We start from the raw sequence: 24244 nt of genomic DNA, 5'->3' as shown, positions 1-24244 counted from the left end.
CTCTTGTCCCTGCAACAGATTATGAGTAGCTGCCCAGCCCTGTACATAAGGGGGCTCATGACTTTGTCAGTATTTCCATTGACTTTTCTGAGAGGTGCATCAGGCTGGTAGTCCATTCAGAATAACATTCTGGGTACGTCTAGACTACAGGGTTTTGTCGACAGAAGTTTTGTCAACAGATACTGTCAACAAAGCTTCTGTCGACAAAGAGCGTCTAGACTACATCCAGTTCTGTTGACAAAGCAAGCTGCTTTGTCGACATGACAGTGTAGACGCAAAGGACAGTGTAGATACAATAACACCTTCTGTTGACAGAACTCTGTCAACAAAAGGCATTATTCCTCATACAACTGCTGAGTTTTGTCGACGTTATGTCAACATAACTCAAATGCAGTGTGGACACAGGTATAGTTTTGTCGACAAAAGTCCACTTTTTTCAGGCTTGGGGATAAGCTGGAGAAAAGCGCCAGTCTAGATGTGATTCGCTGGAAAATAAGCCCTACTTGAAAGTAGGAATAAGAGATCCTCCGGAAAAGGGCTTATTTTCCGGAGAATCACGTCTAGACTGGCACTTTTCTCCGGCTTATCCCCAAGCCAGAAAAAAGCGGCAGCCATGTAAATGCAAATGCCGTGGGGGATATTTAAATCCCCTGCGGAATTTGCAATTCCGAAGTCTACATTAGCATCCCTTTTCCGGAAAGGGGTGCCAATGTAGACACAGCCTTAGAGTAAAACGCCTTCATAGCAAGCACCTACCATTTAGCCATTCACTGCTGCAAGAAAGAAGTAGAGCAAAGTAAAACCAAGAAAGTGTCCCTAGGGATACAGCCTTTGATAGGAAGAGTCGACAGCTCCCTAATTCACCACATCTGAAGAAGTGGGCTGTGCCCACGAAAGCTCATGGTACCAACTACAAGTTTTGTTAATCTTTAAAGTGCTACCAGACTATTTGTTGTGTTTTAAGTTTATCCTGTTACAGACTAACTTGGTGAACCTCTGAAACTTCATAAATTTTCAGGACAAGTAAAATTACAACCCAAATGTAGCTCATCACTGGGTGATGCCGCATTTTATGCTCATTTGAGTAACTCTAGCATGAGACCAGTTAGGTCCTCGGCTTAAAAGTGCCCAACACATCAGTTTTCAAGGCTTTTCCATCGGGGACGCTTCCCATATTTTGAGAGTCTGCCTGTTCTCGGCCAGAGCGTTGGCTTTTCTGCCGTCAACGGCAGCTGTATTAGCTCCTCCGGCTGCTAACAACAGAAGTGCTAACCGGGAAGTGGCTTCTCTTCTCCACAGCCAGTGTACCACTTCCCAGCCCAGTTAGGGATGATGCATCAGCTTAAAGAACAGCTGGAGGAGAGGACGCGCATATTGCAAGCCGACATCAAGACGCAGCAAGAAGAGCTCCATGTGATCAAAGAGCAGCTCCAACTAGTGCAAGATTCCAACCTGCAGGTACATGGCTCTCCTCCAGTGGCCCCACCAGCCTCCAAATCTGATTCCCTGAGCCCACATATCACTTGGTTTTATCTTACGAGTCAGGAAGGTCCAGATTGGTAGGAAAAAGAGAGCAGTGGGGCATTTCTTTCCAGCCACAAGGGGTGGGGGAATTAGAAATGAACCCCGTTTACATCAGCAACGTATTCCTAAACCGTTGAACTTTGGCAATTCCTAATAGAAAGGAAGATTTAGGCTACGTTTACACTGTCATGATTTTCCGAAAATGCTTTTAACAGAAAAGTTTTCCGTTAAAAGCATTTTCGGAAAAGCACGTCTAGATTGGCAGGATGCTTTTCCGCAAAAGCACTTTTTGTGGAAAAGCGTCCGTGGCCAATCTAGATGCGGTTTTCCGCAAAAAAGCCCCGATCGACATTTTCGTGATCGGGGCTTTTTTACGGAAAACACTGCTGTTTACACTGGCCCTTTTGCGCAAAAGTCTTTCAGAAAAAGACTTTTGCCCAAACGGGAGCAGCACAGTATTTCCGGAAAAGCACTGACGATCTTACATGAGATCGTCAGTGCTTTTCCGGAAATTCAAGCGGCCAGTGTAGACAGCTGACAAGTTTTTCCGCAAAATCAGATGATTTTGCGGAAAAACTTGCCAGTCTAGACACAGCCTTAGTGTTTGTAACAGCAGGGCCGGAGGGTTTTTGCTCCCCTGTTGTTTAAGTATCAAATGGGTCATTGCTTGGATCAAAAAAATTCCAAAAGTTTAAGTCTCATTAAAAAGTCACCTATTCATGCAGAGTTTTAATGACCGGGTTAGACTGTAGAAGCTCAGTAGCAGATTGACAGCGAAAACTGACCGGGTTAATAGGATTGGGGTGGACCTGGATGCCATATGGCTGTTGGGCACAAGCGAACATTTGATTTTCTGTTATTCACAGTTCACTATCTTATTGTATTTTATGATTCGGCAGCTGCTGGATAATGTCTGTTGACTGACACAGTGTGTGAGTTGGTGACACATTATAATCAAGTGCGGAGTATTCTGAAAACACTTACTCACGGGGTGCAACTGTTATATGTGAAATACACAGGCCCAGTTTGCCAGGGACTGGCGCGTAGGATTGCAGAGGGAAAGGAGCAGAGAGCAAGAGGGAAGGGAGAAGATTAAAAAAAGCAACACCCCACACAGCGCAACATTTACAGTGGGAACCAGGGAGGCTGTGAGACACTGCTGCTCAGGGTACCCTCAGTGCTACCTTCAAGTCTGTTGTACATCACTTAAGTACCACACATAGCTAGCTAGTGCATTTGTGGCTAATGATTAAGCACCATCTAGTGGCTATTTCAATAATTACAGTAGTTGGTTCTAGACATTAAGACCTCAGGCAGGTTTCCTCCAACAGAAATCAATGCATGCGCTTTTAAAGGTCAGCGAGTGGAGAACTTTATTCCAGTGAGAATAAAATCACTCCCGGTGGCTCATTACAGGATGAAGAGCTACAGTCGCTGGTGAGAAACAGCCTATGCTTTGCTGTTTGAGGAAACACAGAATTTGTGTTCCACACTGGCCATGGCATAAAATGTCCTCGAGTTGCAATAAAAGCAGCATTGGCACAGACTCATCCTGCAGTAACACACACACGCACCGACCCCGTATCCTTACCTGCCACACAATGCCATAAACCAAGAGACTCGTTTTTAGCACAAGTGAAAGGGTTCTGTAGCATGCTGTTCACTGGCTCTGAATGCTTACAGTCTACTTGCCATGTTCATTTGGCAAGCCGGGTAATAGGGTTTTCTCATGTGATGAGGTTAGCAAAGGTTGGTTGTCTCTTTTCTCTTAATGTTGCATTTGAACAGGATGGCTACGTCGACACTGGCATGATTTTCCGAAAATGCTTTTAACGGAAAACTTTTCCGTTAAAAGCATTTTCGGAAAAGCGCGTCTAGATTGGCAGGATGCTTTTCCGCAAAAGCACTTTTTGTGGAAAAGCGTCCATGGCCAATCTAGAGGCAGTTTTCTGCAAAAAAGCCCTGATCGCCATTTTCACGATCGGGGCTTACATGAGATCGTCAGTGCTTTTCCGGAAATTCAAGTGGCCAGTGTAGACAGCTGGCAAGTTTTTCCGGAAAAGCGGCTGATTTTCCAGAAAAATTTGCCAGTCTAGACACAGCCGATAGGGTTAGGCAGCAGGCCCGAATCCTCCCTAAGGAATTAGAGGACATATATTGTTCATTATATTATACAGGATATGCCCTGCTAGTGATAGCAGGTGCATCATAACTACTACCAATTTCAGGAGAGCGGAAACATCCTATAATTAAGGAGAGGTGGCTGTTCCAATCAAATCTGACACTAAAGAAGGCAATGCTCACTCTTCACCAATTTGATTAAGCCATGAAACAAACAAGTAGATACGACACTAAAAATAATGACAAGCCAACATGTGACAGCAAGTGCCGGAGGTTGGTGATGCTGGAATAGGGCCTGGTCTACACTAACGGGGAAAGTCGACTTAAGATACGCAACTTAAATTGTGGTTTTAGGCTGTGCACACAAAGGGAGGTTGATAGGAGCATCGACTTTCCTTACTCCTCGTGATGAACAGGACTACTACCGGTCCCTCTCAGTTTGAACAGGCAGGTCTTCACTAGACTCGCTGATTCGAACCCCGGCAGATCGACTGTGGCAGCTTGTATCTTCTCTGTAGTGTCGACATGGCCTAGCTGAGCATGCTTGAACTCCAGAAATGTTCTCCAGAAATGATTTACATGGGAATTTTTTTGGCATCCACAGACTATCCTGTCGTCCCTTTAAAAAAAAAAAAAAAGCTACCTGCAACTCACCCAGTGTGAAATTGTTTTGTGACACCAAAGCACGCCTGCCGCATAGATTAATTAGTTTGCGTTTCAGTCGTGCGTTGGATATGTCACTGATCAGACCACATTCTGGTGCAACTAGAACAAGCGTCACTCTGTCCATTTCCTCCTTTTACACAAAAGTCTACAATGTACTGAAAAATAATTCATTTTTACCAACTGAGAGCTGGCCTTGACTAAACTATAAGTTGATCAGATTTACGGTGTATCTAGGCGCTTTCATTGGCATGAACTTGTATTTTAGATGTCCACTATACTCACAGTAGAAAAGAGGTTGAAAGCGAGAAAAGTACAGTCGATCATTCTAACTGGGTATCCAACACCAATGATTCAGTCAGATATGGAGGAGGGTCTGGAGGGCTGGTAAACAAATCAGTCAATAGCTGAGAAAGGCTTTGTTCCTGTGCTTCTTTAGGTAGTTTCTGGAGTCGATGGCATAGGGTTTATTTGTATTCTTCAGTGGGATCAGAGATTAGTGGCCCGTAGAACGAGGTATGGGAGAGTCATCAAGCAGCCTCCTGTTTGTAATCAGACCTATTCATGATGACGACAGCACCCCCTGTGTCAGCCTCTTCTAACAAATATGCTTAATAACCTGCTCTGGATAGTCACCACTTCACTGCTACAGAATGTAGCAACTTCCACCAGCAACTGTGGCCTTGTCCCTAGTACTATTAGTATCAGAGCCTGAAAATGGCCATATGCACCAAAGCCTCTGGAGGGCGTAGAACTGTAATTGGCCCATGTGAGGCTCCGTGTTCCTTTAGTCCGTCTCTGACTGACGCATACACCCCTCCCCCCGGTACGTGTTGTGTTCTAGGCACTCACAGGTTCCGACTGTGTCACAAAAGCTTGTCCCCCTGGCAAGGTGAAACAGTCGGTAGGCCAATACCACATTGCTGGCAAAGGCTCTCGTTTTACTGGGAATAGGGACTCCCCTATACCTGACATTAATGTATCTATGCAACGGAGCCTTGGGAACACGGTCGTTGGCACTAGCCATCCCGTGCGTTGCACTAGCGCTCGTGGGGGGGCCGGCAGGGCGATGCATTCAAACACCGAAGCCGCTGTACCCGCTCACCTGTCTCTTTCCTACAGATGTTGATGCAACAGCCTATGCCCGTAGTCTTTAACAACGTACAGCCGCACAGCCCAAGGCGGCCGTCTCAAGCGCAGCAGCCCGGGGTGACCAGGCAGACGACCGCCAAGAAGTCTCAGCCACAGGGCCTTATGGGATCCAAACACTACAGTTCCCCCCACTTACCGTCACCACATCAATTCCTCAGGGAACCGTCGGTCACGTCCTCCCAGGTGGCTAACTCCTTGGTTTTCCTCAGTAGCCAGCGAATGGTCGTTATCAATGGCTCTTGTCATTATTGGGTCTTGGCTCATTTAGGGACAGAGCCATCCCTAGGGCAACTCCACCTGACATGGCGGCAGAGCTGGGCCATAGGCCTCCCGCTGCTTTACACCCCCCCCCCTCCACTAACGAGCACAATTCTCCTTTTGCCGTCTGAGGCCAGGTTCCATGCTGTAGTGCGGGAGGAAGCGCGATTTGGTCCCGTGACGCCAGTTCCGCGCTCAGCTAGTGCCGCGCGTATCTGGAGTCGCTTAGCAGGCCTGTACGCGGGGCGTGGGTGCACCCCTCCCCCTCAGAGTCCTTCATGGTCCCTCGCGCCACTGAGTCCAGCCAGCCTGGGGAAGGCAGGGGGTGGCACGTTGCCCCAGCTGCTCTCCCCCATGCTCTGCTCAGCGTGGGGAAGGCAGGGGTGACACATTGCCCCAGCCTCTCTCCCCCATGCTCTGCTCAGCGTGGGGAAGGCAGGGGTGACACATTGCCCCAGCCTCTCTCCCCCGTGCTCCAGCCAGCTAGGGCTGATTCTCCCGTCCTTCCCCAGGAGCAAGGCTGGGGGCAGGGCTGGGTCACAGCGTCAGGGCAGCCACCAGCCCCACTCACAGCTTGCGTCCCTCTCCCACAGAAATTCCTACATATGGGCCTGCTTAGTGATCCATGGGGGGTACCCAGCTCTAACTGAAGGCATCAGCTTAGACGTCTAAGACTCCAGTAGTGGGGCCTCCCAATTTTTCTGGCACCATCTCACACGAGCGCCCCCATCAGCCCTGTGCTGTTACGTTGGCTGCTTCTGAAAAGACAGCTCAGTTTTACAGCAAAGTCGCCCGGCCCCTGGCAAACGGCCCTGAGGGGGTCACTGTTTGTAGCGGTGCGGGTGGCACCCACGCACACACACACAGCGCCGCTGTTGTATTCTGGGAGCGGGCAGTGTCATTCCCACCAGACGCTGCTCTCTGACTGCGCGGTACAGGTGGGGCCACGGAATCGCGTTGCCTAACAAGGGGCCATGTTGTATGTCGCAGGTGCAGCAGCAGCAGCAGCAAGCCCTGCGAGGCAGCCAAGCGTGTCTGCCGGTGCAGACCAGCATTTCAATGCCCCTCTACAACAGCCCCATGGTGTTCTCCCAAACGCACGCCCTCGCTGGGGCCGCCCCGCTGCCCGCCGAAATGGGCGAAAGGCAGCCACCGTCTGACTACAGCCCGGATAGGAGTTTACGGTAGGAATGCGGCGCTTGAGCCTGCCGAGGGCTGAGTGGGAGGAAAAGCGCCTTGGGCGCTAGGCTGGGCAGCCGGGAGGGCTTGGCGGTCAGGCCGAATGCATTGCCCATGCCTCCCGCATGCACGTGAAGCAGGGACGCGCCTTGTGGCGGTAGCTGTTGACATCCACAGAGCGGGGTTTTCACTGGGCGTGTTCTGGTCACCACAGAGGCCTTTTCTGCCCTTGCTAGTCCCATATAACTTAACAGCTTTTTCGGCCCATACGTCCTGCTGCCGTCAGAGGGAGCTGAACTTGAGGCAAAACTAGCACGGTCCTGCGATTGCTTTTAGTTGCCCACGAACTCCAGAAAAGCCTTTCTCCTGCCCAGATGGAAATCACCCTTTTCGGTGCAGCCCTGCTCAGCATCCGCATGCAGAACTCGCTTGACATCTCAGCAGACATTGGTTATGTGAAGGGTTATCTCAGGATCAGCCTAAAAAGTGCTGGCAAGATGGGGCCATTTGAAAAAAAATAGTCGTGTGACAGCCATTAGATCATTGAACATGTTACGGTCAAATTCCCATATCATCCAGGACGGAAGTCGGCCCCCTAATGTTGTTATCGGTCATTCACTTTTCCAATCCAGCCCATCACCACCCAAGCCGGCTTCCTAAAATAGCATGCACACGCTTTCACTTTTGGTGCCATTTGTGAGACACCTGGAACTCTTCTGTGGCGAGAGGCAAAATGTGCATAGGAGTCCAAAGCAAAAGAAAGCACAAGAGCCTTAATTTGCACGAGGGAGGGACGTTAGAGTGTTAACGAGACCTGTTAACCTTTGGGATCTGAGAGGCTTAGACATTTCAACTCGGCGCGAGAGTCTCTTTAGAGCAGGTGGCAAAATTGTGACCTTGTATTAGACACGCACAAGCATTCAGGTCCATGATCTTTGGCGGAATGAGACGGTTCGAGTGCTTCTGCCCAGATTTTATGGGGATAGGATACTAGAGATTGACTGTGAAAAATCTGACCCTAAGGAAAACAAAGTCCCTTTTCTGACTGTGTCATGTTTTCATTCTTCCACAGAATGTTGTTGGATCAGCCCGTGCAGACCCTGATGTCCAGTGCGACTGGCAGTAACCAGTCATCACAAAACAGTGCCGGCCACCAGCAAGCAAAGTAAGCCTTCCCTGTTATACTCCTACAGTAGCTCAGCTGTGAGGTTTCTCTTCAGAGGTTTTGTGCATGGGTAAGCGTAACCTCCACCGAGCAGATTTGAACCTGGGAACTCTGGAGCTTAGTGTAGGAGCCTCTACAGCTTGCACTATAAATCCAGCTGGCTCTCAGCTTAGGCTGTAGAGCTCCCTTGTTCTTATCTCTCACTATACATGGTCTAAGGGCCACTACATGAGACCGTGACCCACACTAGAGCTATGTCTACACTCGCGGCTTCTTGCGTGAGTAATATGCAAATGAGGCTAAGCGTGGAATATCGCCGAGCCTCATTTGCATACCTAATGAGCCATTTTTTTCAGAAGAGGCTCTTGCGCAAGACGTAGCGTTTACACTGCCCCTTCTTGCGCAAGAAAAACCCTCTTGCGCAATGCCGTTATATCTATTACGTTTCAGGAAGAACGGTATTGCGCAAGAGGGGTTTTCTTGTGCAAGAAGGGGTAGTGTAGATGCTCCTTCTTGCGCAAGAGCCTCTTCTGAAAAAAATGGTGGCTCATTAGGTATGCAAATGAGGCTCGGTGATATTCCACGCTTAGCCTCATTTGCATATTACTAGTGCAAGAAGCCGCGAGTGTAGACATAGCCTAGATGTATAGCTTACACAAGCTCTTCTTGGGGCTCTTTTGCAGGCCATGGAAATGATCAAAAATGTTGGTTAGAAAAAAAATCATTGGTAAAGAGAAGTCACTAGCGCTGGTGGAAACAAAAAAGTAAAGTGGGATTTTGTTTTTTGAATGAAAAACATCCCTTCCGCAAAAGAGAAATGTTTCCAAGCGCTTTTCAGTTCTCATCCAGCTTGTTCAGGCTTTTGTGGAAAACCAAAATCGCACATTTGGGGCAATCTGGGCGACTGTGTTCCACGTTCAGATGCACAAACCCCCAAGGGGTCAGGTTTTGGGTTTTTGCCAACCTCCCCAAAATTCAGTTTTTGAAGAAAACAGAAAAAAATGGGTGTTCGGATATTTTCACGGGAAATAAAACAACTTCCCTGTCCGGCTGTATGCCTGAGTGAGAGAGAGACTCACGCTGCCCCACGGCTGCCCCCCGGGTGGAGGTAACTGCTTTGCTGTGTTCTGTGCTCACCAGCTCACGTTACGGCAGCTGCACACCTTTCCGAGCGGTGCTGGCGCTGACGTTTGGTGTTCTCCCCTTATATCCATTGTGGTTGTTTCAGCAGCATCCAGAGATACCACCTCTGTTGTGCTAGGCACTGTACTGACACAACGAAGTAGGGGGCCCTGCCCAAAGAGCTTAAAGTCTAAGGCAGTGGTCCCCAATGTGGTGCCCACGGGCGCCATGGCACCCGCCGGGGCATTCGTGCGCGCCCGCCGACAACCTGGACCGGCCCGCCCCTGGTGCACGGGAGGCGCCGGCCCCAGGCGCGCGACACGCACCGGCGCCGGGTGCACGGCGCTCGGACGGCCCTATCCCCGGGGCACATGTGGGCGCACTGTGCTCGAGTGGTGCCGGTGCCGGCCCCAGACGCGCGGCTCGGGCGGCAGCGCCGGCCCTGGGCCCACGGCACAAGGCGCTTGGGCGGCCTTGGGCGCAAGGCGCTCGGGCGGCCCCAGCCCCGGCCCTAGGGCACATGCCGGCGCTGGGTGCAAGGGCATCCCCGCCCCCTGGCGTGCCCCCGGAGGTGCAGCCCCGCCCCCAAGCGCCCAGCACGTGAGTGGCCCCACCCCCGGGCGCCCAGAAGCCTCTAAAGGTTGGGGACCACTGGTCTAAGGACACCAACAGCTGGGGTTGTTTCATTGATCAAAGAGCTGTTTATTGAGCTTAAAGAGAAGGTGAAGGGGGGACTGATGACAGGCTAAAAAGGACAAACATTTAATAATTGGCTCTTCAGTCTAGCAGGGAAAGGTCTGACACCGTCCACTGGCTGGGAGTTGAATGCTAGACACATCTACATAGGAAATATGGCTGCATTTTTAAAGGAGAGTACAGGTTGGACCTCCCTGGTCTGGCACCCTCGGGACCTGACTGGTCCCGGATGAGGGATTTTGCTGGACCAGGGGAGGTCGTATCTGGCCCCCCTGCTACCAGCCTCCCGCCCAGCCCTGGACTGCTGCCCTGCCAGTCTCCTCCCATCACCTTCCCTGCTAAGCCAGGCAGCCCAGTCAGCAGCCCTCCACTGGGACTCCGGTCCTGGAACATCTGTGATCCATCCGGATGGCTCAGCCGTAGGCACAGTTTACCCAGGGTCAGAGCGGATTCTCCATCGCTGACGGGATCTTTTCCCACTCGAGCGGCCCTGGGGATTATTTGGGGCCGTTCTGGGGCCTGCGCGACACAGGTGAGCACATGAGCACACCGGTCCCATCTGGTCTTGGAATCTGTGAATGGCTGAAGCTGGTGAGTGAAGCTAAGGGAGGGAAGCCTCCATCCCCACCCCTTCTCCCCGAGCCCCCACAGGACCCAGGCCTACTCCCCAGTGCTGGGGCAGGCCTCCAGCCTCCTGCGTGAGCCTCCCCGGCCCTAGAGCACAGGGAGGGCAGGCATCCCCTCTCTCCTGCCCCGGAGCACATGCAGGGCTCACTCCTCCAGCTCAGCACAGCACAGACGCTGGGGGCGGAGTGCAGGCGGGACCACAGCTGGCAATTTGGGAAGGCAACCCCTTCCCTTGCCTCTCACGCCCGCCGCCCTGGTCACGAGGCTCCTGGTTTCGGGGGCGGGGAACAACCAGCAAAGCCTTCAGCTTCTCCACATCCGCCCCTCGTGTGGAATGCCACTGGCCGCGTCATCACGCCGATAAAGGACGGGCGAGATTTTTGCGGTGCGCCTGGTACATTTCCCGGGCCGTTTTCCCAGAGCGCCTTTGGCGTCGCGAAGGACGTCGTGGTGTGTTTGATCCGAGCCGTTCTCGGGCGCGGCGGTGTCATGCTGAGTCACCGTTTATCATCTAGTAGTGTTTTATTTTCCTCCCGTTTCCAGCTTTGTTCCAGAACAGCAGATGCTGCCTCCTCCTTTGCAGATGCAGCCGATTACATGTAGCACAGTCAGGGTTCCGGCTCCTTCTCCCGTATTCACCCCTTCGGTGATGATTCCACAGGCCAACTTCACTTCCCACCAGACGCAGCCTCCCGTTCATCTCCACCAATGGCCACCTCAACAGCCGGTTCAGCAACATCATCTCTACCTGCAGGTAGCGTCTGTGGGCGGGGTTTGGAAGTGTCACTCAGAGATCAGAACAGGGGTGGGCAATAAGCCAGCCGGACACGGTTCACCAGGCTTAGCGCCTGGCAGGTTGCCACATACTTGATTTACCTGCGTGGACGTTGGCTCGCAGCTCCCATTGGCCGCGGATCACCATTCCAGCCAATGGGAGCTGCAGGAGGTGGTGTTTCGGTCCATGCCACTTCCTGCAGCTCCCATGGGCCGGAAAGGGTGATCCATGGCCAACGGGGACTGCCGGCGGCTGTACCTGCGGATGCACAGGTAAATAAAGCACATCAAGGCTAACCCTGGCAACCACGTCCGGCGCACACGCCCCTTATTCTCCACCGCTGGTTGAGAAGGAATGGCGTCTCCCTGGCTGGAATCTGTCGGTCTTATCTACTTACATGACCCCCATCCCCACTGTACCAGTACACACCTACCCCCGGCCTTAGACAGTCAACATATTCAAAAACGATCAGCCCATGAAGGCCTGCGCGTCCAAAGGGAAAGCGCGTTACTGTCCCACCCGGGGTGCGTTTGGTCTCTGCCCACGTGCGATGGCTACTTGCACAACCGTTACCGTTAGCCGTGGTTGAGCATGCCCCACCGCCGGGCCACGCTGCAGAGGCGTACTGTGCGAGGCAGCACGGCTGCGCCCCAGGGAACCCAGCTGAGCTCAGAGGGGATGGGCGCTGGGTGGATGTCCCAGCCGTTGCTCCTCACGGGAGGATAAAGAGCATGCAGGTGCTGTGGAGGCTTCTAGACAGTCGCACTCACCCAGACTGGCCCCTTCCCATGCGCGTCCCTGGGAGTTTAGCGACAGTAAAACTCCCCCCCCCCCCCCCCCCCCAGACTGGCTACGGGAGGGTCCGTGCTTTAAGGACTGCAGATAACTTGGGAGCACCCAGATGAACGCCCAGGCCCTTCGGGGAAAAGACCGGCATCTGTATTTTGCTCCTGGACTGTGCTGTACGTTCCTGGGCGAGCCTCAGCTAGCCCCGGCCTCTCCAGAGCCGCGCGTTGACCCAGCAGAGCAAGCTAGCCCTGCGTGTGTTTGGCAGCACGGCTGATTGTATCACATTTCTTTGGCCAGATGCAAGCCCCCGAGCCGGTCCAGGGGAGTCAGAATCAGCGTCTTTTCCAGCCCTCTCATCTCCCGCCGCAGAACGTCATGGGCTACTTCCTCCATCCCCAGCAACAGAGCCTCCCGCCGCAGGGTCAGGCCTGCAACTTACAGGACCTGCCTGAAATGCAGCTGCCGTGAAAGCCAGGGCACGAAGAGGAGGTGATGAGTCGCAGCTGCTGAGCTGAGCAGGCATGAGGGGAAAGGCGGCGAGGGGCCCGGAGAGAAGGCCCTGTTCACGGGCCAGAGGAGAGAGGTTTGGCCCAGCGGGAAACGTGGCCGCGTCGAGGACGATCCCCGCGGGTGCTGCGTACGGGCAGCTTGTTGATTACCATTTAGCCGTAGTCAGTCCTTGATGCTGCACAGTGACAGCATCAAAGCAAAGGCTGGATTCAGTGAAGCCACAGGACCATTTGACTCAACACAGGGCTCGAAGCCCTGTTCACGTACCGCCTGTCACCAGGGGCTAGTAAGTGCTACACGGCTTGGGAGGCGAAAATCAGAGCCGCAAGAATTGGTTGCGAACCTCCTGCCCGCCAATCAGCAAAGGCAGCGACACTTGCTGAGCAACATGGTCGACGTGGGTAGGAAAATGATCGCAGAAGACTTCCCTCCGACGTGGCTGTGGTTATTGGTCACTAAGCCATATGTCCTCGCTCCGTGCAGCATTGTAATTCCTTTGGCCTGCACGGCGAGTTTCTAGCTGCAGGCTTGTTATTAATCAGCTCAGGGCAAAGAGCACTTTGCAACTGAGCAAATATTTTCAATGCCGGACATTGTTGCTCCTTTTACATTTTGCTGAAATTCACTGTGAATTGAAGACCAGTGTTTGGAACACGAAAAACCTGTAAGAATCAGCAGAATCCTGTTTCCTTAGTGTGTACATAATTCGTTTGGTTGCAGTAGGTTAATTGTGGCTTTTGTTTTCCTTCCCATCCCCCCATACCTCAATCCTGTAATTGGTTTTTTCAGATGACTAGGTAATGCTGCTAATTTCTGGGACACCAGTCTGGCCTAACTTTCTTACTGTTGTATACCGGCTCACGTCACCGTTAATAAGATACAGGTGTCATTTGGGTTTTAAAATGGCAGATACTATGACATGCTTTTATTCCCAACGTAGCCAAGTATTTTTCAGGGGGTACAGAACCGGTCCCAGGAGACCTTGCGGTACGTATTTCTTGACCCCTGAAAAAGCAGATGAAGGCAAACTTTGTGGTTTTGCAACTTCAATGTGGCCAAGCTGAAATTTATACAAACTATGACGCAAGTGGTATTCCAAGCCCATAGGGTTAGCAATAAATTGTATTTTTGTAAATTGTCACTTTATATGTTTATATTTATGAACTGACAAAATGTATATTCCTCAGTGGGTGTATAGTAACGTGTCCCTACTGGTTGTGTCTTTCCAAAGGAAAATGAATATTTAATTTTTAATGTTTTATTTAAGTAATTGGGTGTTAGATTTCAGGTAACGCTTGACCCCAAACGCTGAAGACATTAGGCCATTACTACAAGCTTTCTGAGGCAACACTTGGATATTTCCATAAAGGAGACAAGTGCCCAAGGCTGGCGCTTGGAACAGAGTTTAGGGAACGCTTCGTGTCTCGCCGCTCTCGCACCGTCAAGCTGCTCTGTCTAGGCCCTTTTGGGACCCCTCCTCCACCAGGATCACTGCATACCAGCTGAGTTGAAACAGACAAGGCTGAAATTGTGGTGCTAGGTCCTAGCCTGCATGGGATCTAGGCTCAGCAGCGCTCGGACAAGGTCTGGACGTCGCCATTTGTCTGCCAAACTAGCGCCCCTGTGGAAATGCTTTACTTTACGCCAGCACCCAAAGGTTGTTCAGGCACCGGATGCTCCGAGCCTAGCGCCTCCCAGGTCCTTCCTCCCACCCTGGCTTGGCGAAACTCTGTCTAGCATCCCTGTGCCATAGGCGGATTGCCCAGGGAACCCGGGACTTTTTCTGCCACTGGTGGCTGGTGCAATCCAGCCATGAGGCTGAGCTAGGCTGTTCCTTTGGACCTTTTAAAACCCCTTTCCAAAGAATGTAGAGATACCTGTTAGTTTCCAGCCCCAGGTGTGTTTGGGCTCTGCCCATACACGGCTAGTGGGTGCCTGCTGGCAAGACCGTCACCGTGGACTCTGAGCGTAGATGAGGCTGAGCATGCTCAACGCCCATTGAGTTAAGTGCGTGCATGGCTTGGGAGGGTGCAAAAATGATTAAAAGTCTGGAAAGTATGAGGGAAGGCTGAAAGGGCGAGGCTTGTTTCGTTTAGAAGAGAGACCACCGAGAGGGGAACTTAAGAGCAGCTTTCAAGTACCTAAAAGGGTGTTACAAGGAGGAAGGAGAAAAATTATTCTCCTTAACGTCTGATAGAACACGCAGCAATGGGCTTAAATTGCAGCAAGGGAGGTTTAGGTTGGACATTAGGAGAAACTGTCAAGGTGGTGAAACACTGGAATAAGTTGCCTGGGGAGGTTGTGGAATCCCCATCTCTGGAGATATTTAAGAGCAGGTTGGACAGATACCTGTCAGGGATGAGCCATGAGGGCAGGAGACTAGATTTAATGATCTCTCAAGGTCCCTTCGGCTATGTCTACCCTCAGGGCTTCTTGTGCCAGAAATATGCAAATGAGGTGAAGTTTAGCAGATCTCCAAGCCTCATTTGCATACATAATGAGCCACCATTTTTGCAGAAGAGGCTCTTGCGCCAGAAGGAGCTGGCTACACTGCCCCGTCTTGCGCAACAAAAACCCTCCTGCTCAATGCCGTTCCGCAGATTACTTTGCGGGAAGAACGGGGTTGTGCAGGAGGGTTTTTGTTGCGCAAGAAGGGGCTCGTGGACAGCTCCTTCTGGGGCAAGAGCCTCTTCTGCAAAAATGGCAGCTCATTAGGTATGCAAATGAGGCTTGGCAATATGCCCCACTTGGCCTCATTTGCATATTTCTGGCACAAGAAGCCAGGAGTGTAGAGATAGCCTTCCAGTCCCCGTGGTCTATCCCATTGTGGCACAGAGCAGGGGTTTCAGGCGGGGACACCGCCCCACAGAAAAATCTGTTGGTAGCCACTCACTGACTTGGTTCCTGACCAGCTAGCCCAAAAAACCCAAAACCTCACGGCTCTGGCCCCGTCTCAGCAAACTCGGGGCTTCCCTCACACTCCAGGCCCTTTCCGGACTTCCTCAGATTCTCCTTGCGGGGGGTCGCTGGCACGCGGGCTGCAGTTCTGCAGCAGGACACAGAGCCTTGCCGCAGGGCTGGCACACAAGCGCCGGCTCACCCCACAACAGGAGGAAGCCCCATGCTGGAGTCAAGCCAGCCGAGGGTCAGCTCCAGCCCGCAGATTTCCCCCATGCCTGGCGTTGAGCAACACAAAGGGAACTTAACGGTGAGCGGCTGAGGAAGCCGCATCTACCCCTCAGCTGCACTGTGGGGCAAATGCATAGGCTGGACTGCTCAAAATAGGCCTAGTTTGTTGGCTGACTCTGCTTTTGGCCCAGGGTGATGAGGGTTGACCGATACCAAGGATTAGGTGGTCAAAAAAAAAAAAAGAGAGTTGGGCTTAATCGTGTAGGTTGTGTTTTGTATGGCCCCTCTCAGCAACCAGAGGGATGGGAATTAGATTTTTCTTTGCAGGCCCCTGGGACTGAAGTGTGTTTCGGCAGGGACCATGGCTGGAAAAATGCTGTGCAATAGCGACCCACGGCTTCCCTAAAACCTCTGCTTAGACAATCGTTGCTTGGCCTACCATTAGTGGGTTTAATGTGCTGATGCCAGCCGAGGGCAGGGGGGCGGGTCAGAGTCGCTCGCTAAAATTAAGGTGGGGGCAACTGGGGTGAACTCCTGCAAGTATCCCCTTGTAATGGAAACTGCCACCACGGCCTCAACTCGGGAGTTTGGGATGGGGGAGACATTCTTACCCTAAGACGTTGCGTGGCTGAGCTGCAGCCTGAGCAGTGAAAACCCGTATGACCTGTATGAGTGGTAGGGGGTTTCTCTGCATTGATGCTAGATGCTACTTGGGGCTCTCCTCTGCAGCACAGAGCAGGCCCATGTTAATAGGAGGCTGAATTAATGCGCTTGCTTACAGCACCCAGGGCCGGAGCGTTGCCCAGCTGAGATGGACAGTGGCTACTGGGTGCAGTATGCCCCTCCCCTGCCGGCTCGTTGCTGCTGGGCCATCTGGGCCAAGAGAGCTTTGCGGATGGCCCCGACCTATGGCTGGGGAGACTGAGGTGGGGCCAGGAAAGAGGCTGTAGAGTGGCCCTAGAATGCTGGGGTCGGGACCCCTTTTCTGGATTGGCCTTTCAAAACAATGCACTTTATTACTCAACCCCCCCCCCCCTCCATTTCTACTGGCTGTCACGCCTGTTAATGCCGTTTGGCCAAGAGTCACTGGCTTACGTCAGCAAGCGAAGAGGCAGCTTCCCTCAATGCACCTTCTTTCTTGCTGCCTTTCAAGCACCTCCCACTCTAACCCAGTGTTTTCAGACAATCACGAGCGGGCCACGCTGTTGAGATCCTTACTCAGGTTTTACTCCCTTTCTGGTCAGTCCTTACTCTGGCACGCTCCTGTCGCTGCTACAGGAACCCAGCCCAAGAAACTACTGGCACCAGACCTCAGCAGGTGGCCCTGAGCTCGCTCCGGTAAAGCGACCCTCTTCAGGTTACGGTGGATGTGTTTACCTCCGTGCGTTAGCTATGGCCGCTGTTTTCAGGAGCCGTTTGGAATCGCATCCAGCCAACTGGTCTGGCTGAGCAGGTTGGCTCGTCCACTTACCCTGGGATGCACTTTCAACCACTAGCCTGTGGTCTCATTCCTGTCTGTTGGAGGGTAGGAACGCAGCAGAATACACCCAAAGATTAGCTCCAGGTCATTGCAAAGTACCCTACATCATAAGCATCGTCTGGCTTTGCAGTACGCACGTGTATACACATTTGGCCACACAATTCCAGACCTCTGAAAACACAGGCAGCTTTAATTCAAGTCTTGCACTTTTAGCGTATTTGTACATTATAAGCTACAGCCCGGTGGTGAGAACCAGGCTGGTTTGACAAACAGTGAAATGTTCTTGTACATATTGTACTATATGTCATGTAAAAAAACCCTTAGACTGGCGTATGAATATTAGTTTATTTTATATGATGTCAAATATAGATACATTTATAAATGTTAAAGTATTTTGTAATGGAAAAAAAGGAAGTGTCTTATGAAGACCATTAGATTTTATTGTTATCTTGCATACACGTCTCTGCACAGCTCCATTGGATAGGAGCTGTTGCAGCTCTACAAGCTTTAACAGATTGTACATAGTATTTTGGAAGAAAATAAAAGTATACTTTTAAGAGCTCTTACACCCATGCTTGTGTTCTTTGCTTGGCACGTACAGCAGGGTCTAAATGAATTTTCTAGGGATTGATTGGGTCCTTGGCATGTGGTTTAAGGCGGTAGCAAGTGGCTGATCACATCACATATCACACTTCATGGAAAAGCAACAAAAGGTGGGTGGCTCACACAACAGATGCTGGGCAGGGAGCCTACAAGTCCTGGTGAATCCTCAGGAGTGGAGGGTAGCAGAAAGACAGACCTTACCTGGTTGGGAATGAAGGGCAGGGAGACAAAGTCCCCCAGGGTAGCAGGGTAAATAGACATTAACAAGGTTCCCCCATCCTCAACTGTAGAATTGTAAAGGTAAAGCTCCTCTGTTGGAATAAATCCAGCCCAGGATTAAAAAGCTGGTCTCCTCTCGCAGCTTCCCTCTGTCTGCCTCTTGTTGCCACTGCTATCTGTTGTCACTGACAGCCAGAGGACGGCTCCTTGCGCCTCTGCCCAGTCAAGTGTTCTGGCGATTGATTTGGAAAGGAATGTGCAAAACTGGGGTTGAGTGTTGAATGGGATCTGCTGCCTGTAACTGCTAAAATCCACATGGCCCTCAGTACGAGGGTGACCACATGTCCCAGTATTAGAGACTGTCTTATATTTACACCTCTGAAAAAATGGGGAGGGGGATCCTGAATGTTCGTACTAGGGAGCACATGCCACCCGTGCATGGGCTTCCTGTTTTCCTGAAGGTGCTGGGAGAACATTTAAACCCCAAACAGTCTGGGGCCTGGCCACCCTCCCCTTGAATTCCATCACAAACGTGGCTTTTAGCTCTCTGCTCCCGAGCACACACGGCTCTCTGAAGGCACAAGCCTTCTCAAATAGGGTCCCACCTTTGGGAAGTTCCAATTCATCCACTAAGGTCCTGAACCTTTGCACCCCTACAATTCCCATTTCCTGCCAAAACCCAGTCGCTCTTTGCAGCGTTCCCGGTATCGCTACCGTAAAGTGGAGAGATTCTGCTTTTAGTAACACCAAGGGTGGGATCGGCCTTCAAAGGCCCTTTTGAAAGTCACATGCTGGTTAAACCTGACAGCAAACCTCAGCTCGATGAAAAGGGAACACCATGCTCCAAAGCAGGTTTTCCTTAAGTGAAACTAATTTATTGACATCTCTTTACTTACAGTACTTTTACTGCATACATTACATTGTATAAAAAGCCAACGTGCCAGCACAAACATTTTGCATTCTTGGTGATATAACTGTAGCAAAAACGACAAAATATCTTATTTCTCTGGAAATAAATTGGAATAATTCTATTAAAACTTTTTTAAACAAACAATTTTAATTAAATATAAGAATTTTGTATAGTACAAGTGGATGGAGGCTCTCCTGTTAAGGTAAACAAACATATACATTTCTTAGTTGCCACACTGACCAACGACTAAAAACAAGATCATTTATTACATGGCCATTTACGAGTACTTAGCAATTACTGTGTTGGATGAAGTGCAACTTAAGTGTTTTTAGTACCATACGACTGAGATCACCCTCAACTTCTTAGAAAACATTAAAGTGCATATCTTTTTCAAACAATTACAATACTGGGTTCTGCTCTTCCTCCAATCTGCAAATGTAACATTCATTGATATTAGTAAATGTAACATTCATTAATTTGCCATTCCCGGCTGAAACTATTGGTCAGGCACAGTCATCCATGTGTCCCCCACTGCGATCATGCCTGCCACAGTGTTGCTGAGGCAGGTGGAAAACCCCCAGATGCACCTTTTAGTTCATTTCACTTGCATCAGGGGCACAACTATACTTTTTTGTCAGCCATTCCATCGAACTGGTATTTTAGCCTCTCTCCACTCATTTTGGGAAGGCGTTTTATATAAGCTAGTGCCAATAAAAGTGAGTTTGGGGAGAGAGGATTCCTATAGAGATTGCTAAAAGGCTGTCAGTTACCGAGAGGAGGACTGGGTGTCATGGGGTAGCCAGGTAACTATCAGCTTTGAAGTCATGCTGGTGTTTTCATACCACCTGCTCCAACTTATGAAGTGAAAATGTATAAATAGCAAAGAGCATTAATAGCCGCAAACCCTATCCAGACAAGCTTCCCCCCACATCAAGGCCAGTCTTACCTGGGAGGCAATGTACATTTTCCTCCCTATAAAAAAGCAGGGTACTGTGCATGACAATGTCTAGCTACGGCTGTGTGTGGGGGGGGGAAGGGGGGAATTATGGGGCTCTGCCTAGTGCAAACCCACCTCTTCAGTTGCCGGCCCCTAAAATATGTCCTGAAGAGTCCAATGGGAAGTTCCTTCTAGGCAATAGCTAAGCAGGTTCTGCAACTGCCTGGAACTTTGCCAAACTCTGCTCAGTCCTCTACTCAACTGTTTCTGCACCTGGGCTCATCCAAGAGAAACCGGGGGATGTGCAGTCTCCCACAATAGCCAAACAGAGGCATGAGAGTTATTCTCAGCATCGCCACAGAGAATTTTGAAGAGGTCAAAGCTCCCAGGTAGAGATATGCCTGCCAACGCTGCTAGAGCTCTCCTAAGTAGCTATTCTACCTTTGTCACCTTACAGTAGGAATCCCACAGCAGAGTCAATGGGGAGCAGAAAAGGGGTTTGCTTCTGACTAGCTTCTATAGATTGTGTTAGCCAGGCCTTTTCCACTGGGGAGAGGGAAAGGGGTTAGGAAAGGAACACAAGACACAAAGAGTGATTCTAAACTAATTCACCACAGCGTGAAGCAAGTTCCTCTCCTTTGACTTCCTACAAACACGCACCCAGTTTCACATCCTCATCTTGAATACTTAGTACTAACCATGGAGGGGGTTTCAGATCAGGGCTAAGTGGTGTGAGGGGATCACAGGGTGGTTCACAGCCTGCAAACACCGGGAGCGCCACGAGTGCTTCCCCAAAGCATGTGCACACTTCCTTGCCCCCCACCGAAAAAGGATTTCCTCTGGAGGGTCAACCTTGCAGGGCAAAGCCTCCTAATCATGGCCATCTGGAGCTTGCATGGCACAGAAGGTCAAGGCAATTGTATGCTGCACCAGAACACAGGTGTATATTGATTGAATGATTAAAACAGACGTTACATTCTCTGTTCAAAAACCTATAACAAACAAACAACTAAAAAGACAATCTCTTGGGATAATACAATAAACCAAGATTGTACCCCTAACTTTTAACCAGATCTTACATGCATGCTGGTCATTCTGTGCATAAATATGTGTGTGATAATTATACTAGAGAGGCAGGTACAGAACTTGTATATAATTGGCTCTGTACAGTCCTTTTGATTAATAACAGAAAATGCATGACGTTCGTAAAGTCAAATTTTTGCCTAACAGCCATATAATATCATGCCTACTACATTTTACAAACGTCTTTAACACCTTCTTCCTGCATATCATTTAACCTGCATCTAACTCTTTTCATAACTTGTTTCCACACCCGCCCCCAAAAAAATCAATAAGCCTTTAACTTGCCTGGCAAATACACCATACTTGTTAACCCACAGTGAAGCCTGAAATTTAACACATATGGCTTGATGCTGTTCAGCCTTTTGCACAAGGAACTGCATTGACTTCAATGGGGTTGCTTGCATTCTGCTTACGAGCCAGTTTGCCTGATCAATCAAGCCCTGCCTAGAACATCGAGTTACCTGCTTTTTGTTTTTAAAAGAGCAGTTAGTAAAACAGATATACAGATGATTGCAGCAGTATCCATTTCAGCCTTAGAAATATACACTATAGACTTTTCAGACTGCAATACATAATATACAAATCAAAATGATATAACCTCAAGCCACATTTAAGTTTCTAATTCTAGGTAAACTGCCTAATTTCACTTGCTGTACATACTATTATCCAATTTTTGCAAGTATTCCTTTAGTTAAGATCAATTTACATTCAATCCTGAGATTAGGAAGAAATGGTTCTATACGTGCATTGATATTGATCAGGAACAAAACAGTTGCCAGCTTCTTTCAAGGAGTCATGGTAACTTTCCTCCCACTCACAGGGACAGAATTTCAACACCGTTTTGCAACACAGCCAAGTTCAGAGATCTTAGTTCTGTTTCTACTCTGTGTAAGCATCAGAGAAAAAGCACCTAATATTGGTGCTGCCGCCTGTCCCAAATTCTTTACAAGTAGCATGCGCCTTATAAAAACGGTGCTGCTTTGCACTCCTTGATATGCATTAACAGGCACGGTTTATCAATTTGTAAAAATACAAGGTTTTCTGCTTTTTCCCCATTTTAACGCACACTACCTGCACAGCAGCCAAACAATTTTTCCTCAGTAACATTAGCAGAGTTTGCCCCCAAAGGATCCTTACAATAAAGAGCTAGCTGCTCCTTTTTTAAATGACTCAGAAAGCGCCTTTTTTTTCCTGCTGTCGTATTAAAAACTCTGACACTCAGACTCTGAAGGATTTTGTTGCTGCTATTTGTTGTGCTGGATCCAACTATCACAGTGGTCATTAACCAAAAGTGAAGACCAATGGCAGAAGATCAACAGTTACAAGCTTGAGCTTGATTTAAAGGTAATAAAGCAGCATCTGCCAGAGCAGACCAGCAGCCTGGCTCAGCAGTCATAATTAGGAGGTGGCTACTGATGGCTACTATTGCGTTTTGAAACAACATTCAAACAAACTCACGATTCCCGGACATGCTCCAGATGAGAGAATTATCCCTTTCCTCCCTGCATGCAGATAGAGACAAAATGCAGGTGCTTCACATACATCATAACCTTATTCCTTGTAGAGTAAAAGGAATTAGCTGTTGTCCACCAGTTTCCTTGTGCCTCCAGCAAGCTAGAATACAGTTGACTGGATGTTCAGCATTTTGATAAGCCGTCCCCCAGCTTGCTCATCCTTGTGTAACGGTAGCCACAAGAATATCAGTTAGCTCCCCCATCCCGGCAACTTAGGGATACAGGATATTGGCGGGGAAGAGAGAACCTACTCATCTGGCTTGATGCAGGAAACCATGGAGTCAGGAGGGAAATCGTGCCCGAGCTACAAAATCTGGGTCCCCAAAATTCCAGGCTGTACAGATTCAGTGTAGAAATGCTGCCCTCTGGGAAGTTAGGATTCTGGTCTGGATTTTGCATAGATTCAGACCAAGCTCTGACACCAGCTATTTACTAGAAGTCAGTGGGGACTGATAAAGAAAAGATTAACACTACAGTACAGCAAACAAGTAAAAAAAAAGGGAAACTTCCTTTTTTATCAACAATGTTGCTTTGACCATCAAGGATACCAGTTCAAAAAAAATCTACTCCCTTTTGCACTGAGGCTTTTGCCATGGGCTGGTGAGAGTTTACATGGAGATTTAGAAAGATTATTTAGAAATTAAACCAGCCTGAAAGTAAAGCACTCAGATGCTAGTACTACCTATAACTGAAGATGGCAGAAAATCATTATATTCATCCCCACAATGACCAGTAAATTAAGAAGCATGTAACCAGTAATAGTCATATGGAAAGTTTTGCAACAGGGTTGCATTAAGAATTTCCTAGCAATAGTGCATATTTTGTATAATGTGGTAAAAATGCAGTTTACTTTCCTGTCCTTATTGAACTCTACTGAAATTTATTGAAAGATGCAATTGTGCTTCGAAGTGTTCTTAACTACTTCATAACATATTACAAAGCTAAATCCTCAAACCTCATTCTCAGTATAAACAACGCTCAATTTCCATAGCAATGGCCTTTATGTTACACAGAGTACAAAGGGGAAGAAAACTATACTCTTCTTCTCGCTTTTAATTGCGACGTTTTAGCATTTTCTATCTTGGCTTTTATATCTAGAGGTTTCTCAAAAAATCTCACCAAAGCTGGTTCATTTAACAAGGATGCCAGGATCTGCTCGAAGGCAAAAGACCATTCGTGGTCGTCTCTGCCAGAGCGCTGTCCTTTCCTGCACTCCGGCTGGGGGGGTTCACCGTCCTCCTCCTGTGTGTTCTGGCCATCAGTGCTAGACTCTGCCGCAGACACTGGGCTTTTGGCTGATGACGTGGGGCTTTGGAGTCTTCTCCCAACTTCTTCCATCTTCAGCAAGAGACTGGTGACAGTCGCTATAGCCCGATATAACAGCTCCTCTTCAGGGTCCCCGTGGAACAAGTTGTATAAAGTCTTTGAGAACTGGATGAATTGGAACTAGGGAGTAATAAGAGGGAGACTATTGAGAGAACAAACATCAACTCAAAGGCCCACCAACAGGCTTGTCTTTTTAGCTAGTGTTCTTTCCTCCTCCTCAAAAATCACTGATCATGGAAAAGCATCCTCAAACAGTGGTTCCCGAATCCCGATCCATGTGCCGCTGCTGGAGCCAGGCTGTGGTGAGGCTGTCCCTGGTTCCAGCTCCGTGGCAGTTATGCGGCCCGGCCGGTGAGGCTGTGTGGTGGGCAGCTGCCCATGTGCCACACTGGGGCCGGGCAGCAGTGAGGCTGTCCCTGCTGGGGAAAGCCTCACCACGGCCCCAGTTCCATGTGGCGGGTG

The 24244-nt window shown here is 49.6% G+C and overlaps 2 protein-coding genes across 4 annotated transcripts in view; one reads left to right on the top strand and one right to left on the bottom strand.

Annotated features, from left to right (window-relative positions):
- The window catches only part of LOC102448866 (PAS domain containing repressor 1), a 100297-nt gene extending 85258 nt beyond the window's left edge, over window positions 1–15039 (top strand). Inside the window, exons 16-21 of one of the 2 annotated variants that reach the window (XM_075941106.2) lie at window positions 1300–1458; window positions 5431–5643; window positions 6709–6902; window positions 7970–8062; window positions 11051–11261; window positions 12369–15039. In XM_075941106.2, coding sequence (XP_075797221.2) covers window positions 1300–1458; window positions 5431–5643; window positions 6709–6902; window positions 7970–8062; window positions 11051–11261; window positions 12369–12539 — 1041 coding nt within the window. In that variant the 3' untranslated portion in view covers window positions 12540–15039. The remainder of the gene's footprint in view (window positions 1–1299; window positions 1459–5430; window positions 5644–6708; window positions 6903–7969; window positions 8063–11050; window positions 11262–12368) is intronic. The other variant, XM_075941108.2, reaches the window with a different exon arrangement.
- A 2323-nt stretch (window positions 15040–17362) lies between these two features.
- TBC1D8B (TBC1 domain family member 8B) overlaps window positions 17363–24244 on the bottom strand; it is a 78907-nt gene continuing 72025 nt past the window's right edge. For both annotated transcript variants that reach the window (XM_075941109.2, XM_075941110.2), the window contains exon 21: window positions 17363–23902. In XM_075941109.2, the coding sequence (XP_075797224.2) occupies window positions 23489–23902 (414 nt within the window). In that variant the 3' untranslated portion in view covers window positions 17363–23488. The remainder of the gene's footprint in view (window positions 23903–24244) is intronic.

Source organism: Pelodiscus sinensis, chromosome 13, assembly GCF_052426305.1.
Source record: "Pelodiscus sinensis isolate ZL-2025 chromosome 13, ASM5242630v1, whole genome shotgun sequence".
Classification (NCBI taxonomy): Eukaryota; Metazoa; Chordata; order Testudines; family Trionychidae; genus Pelodiscus; species Pelodiscus sinensis.
This window is presented reverse-complemented; position numbering and strand designations above follow the sequence as displayed.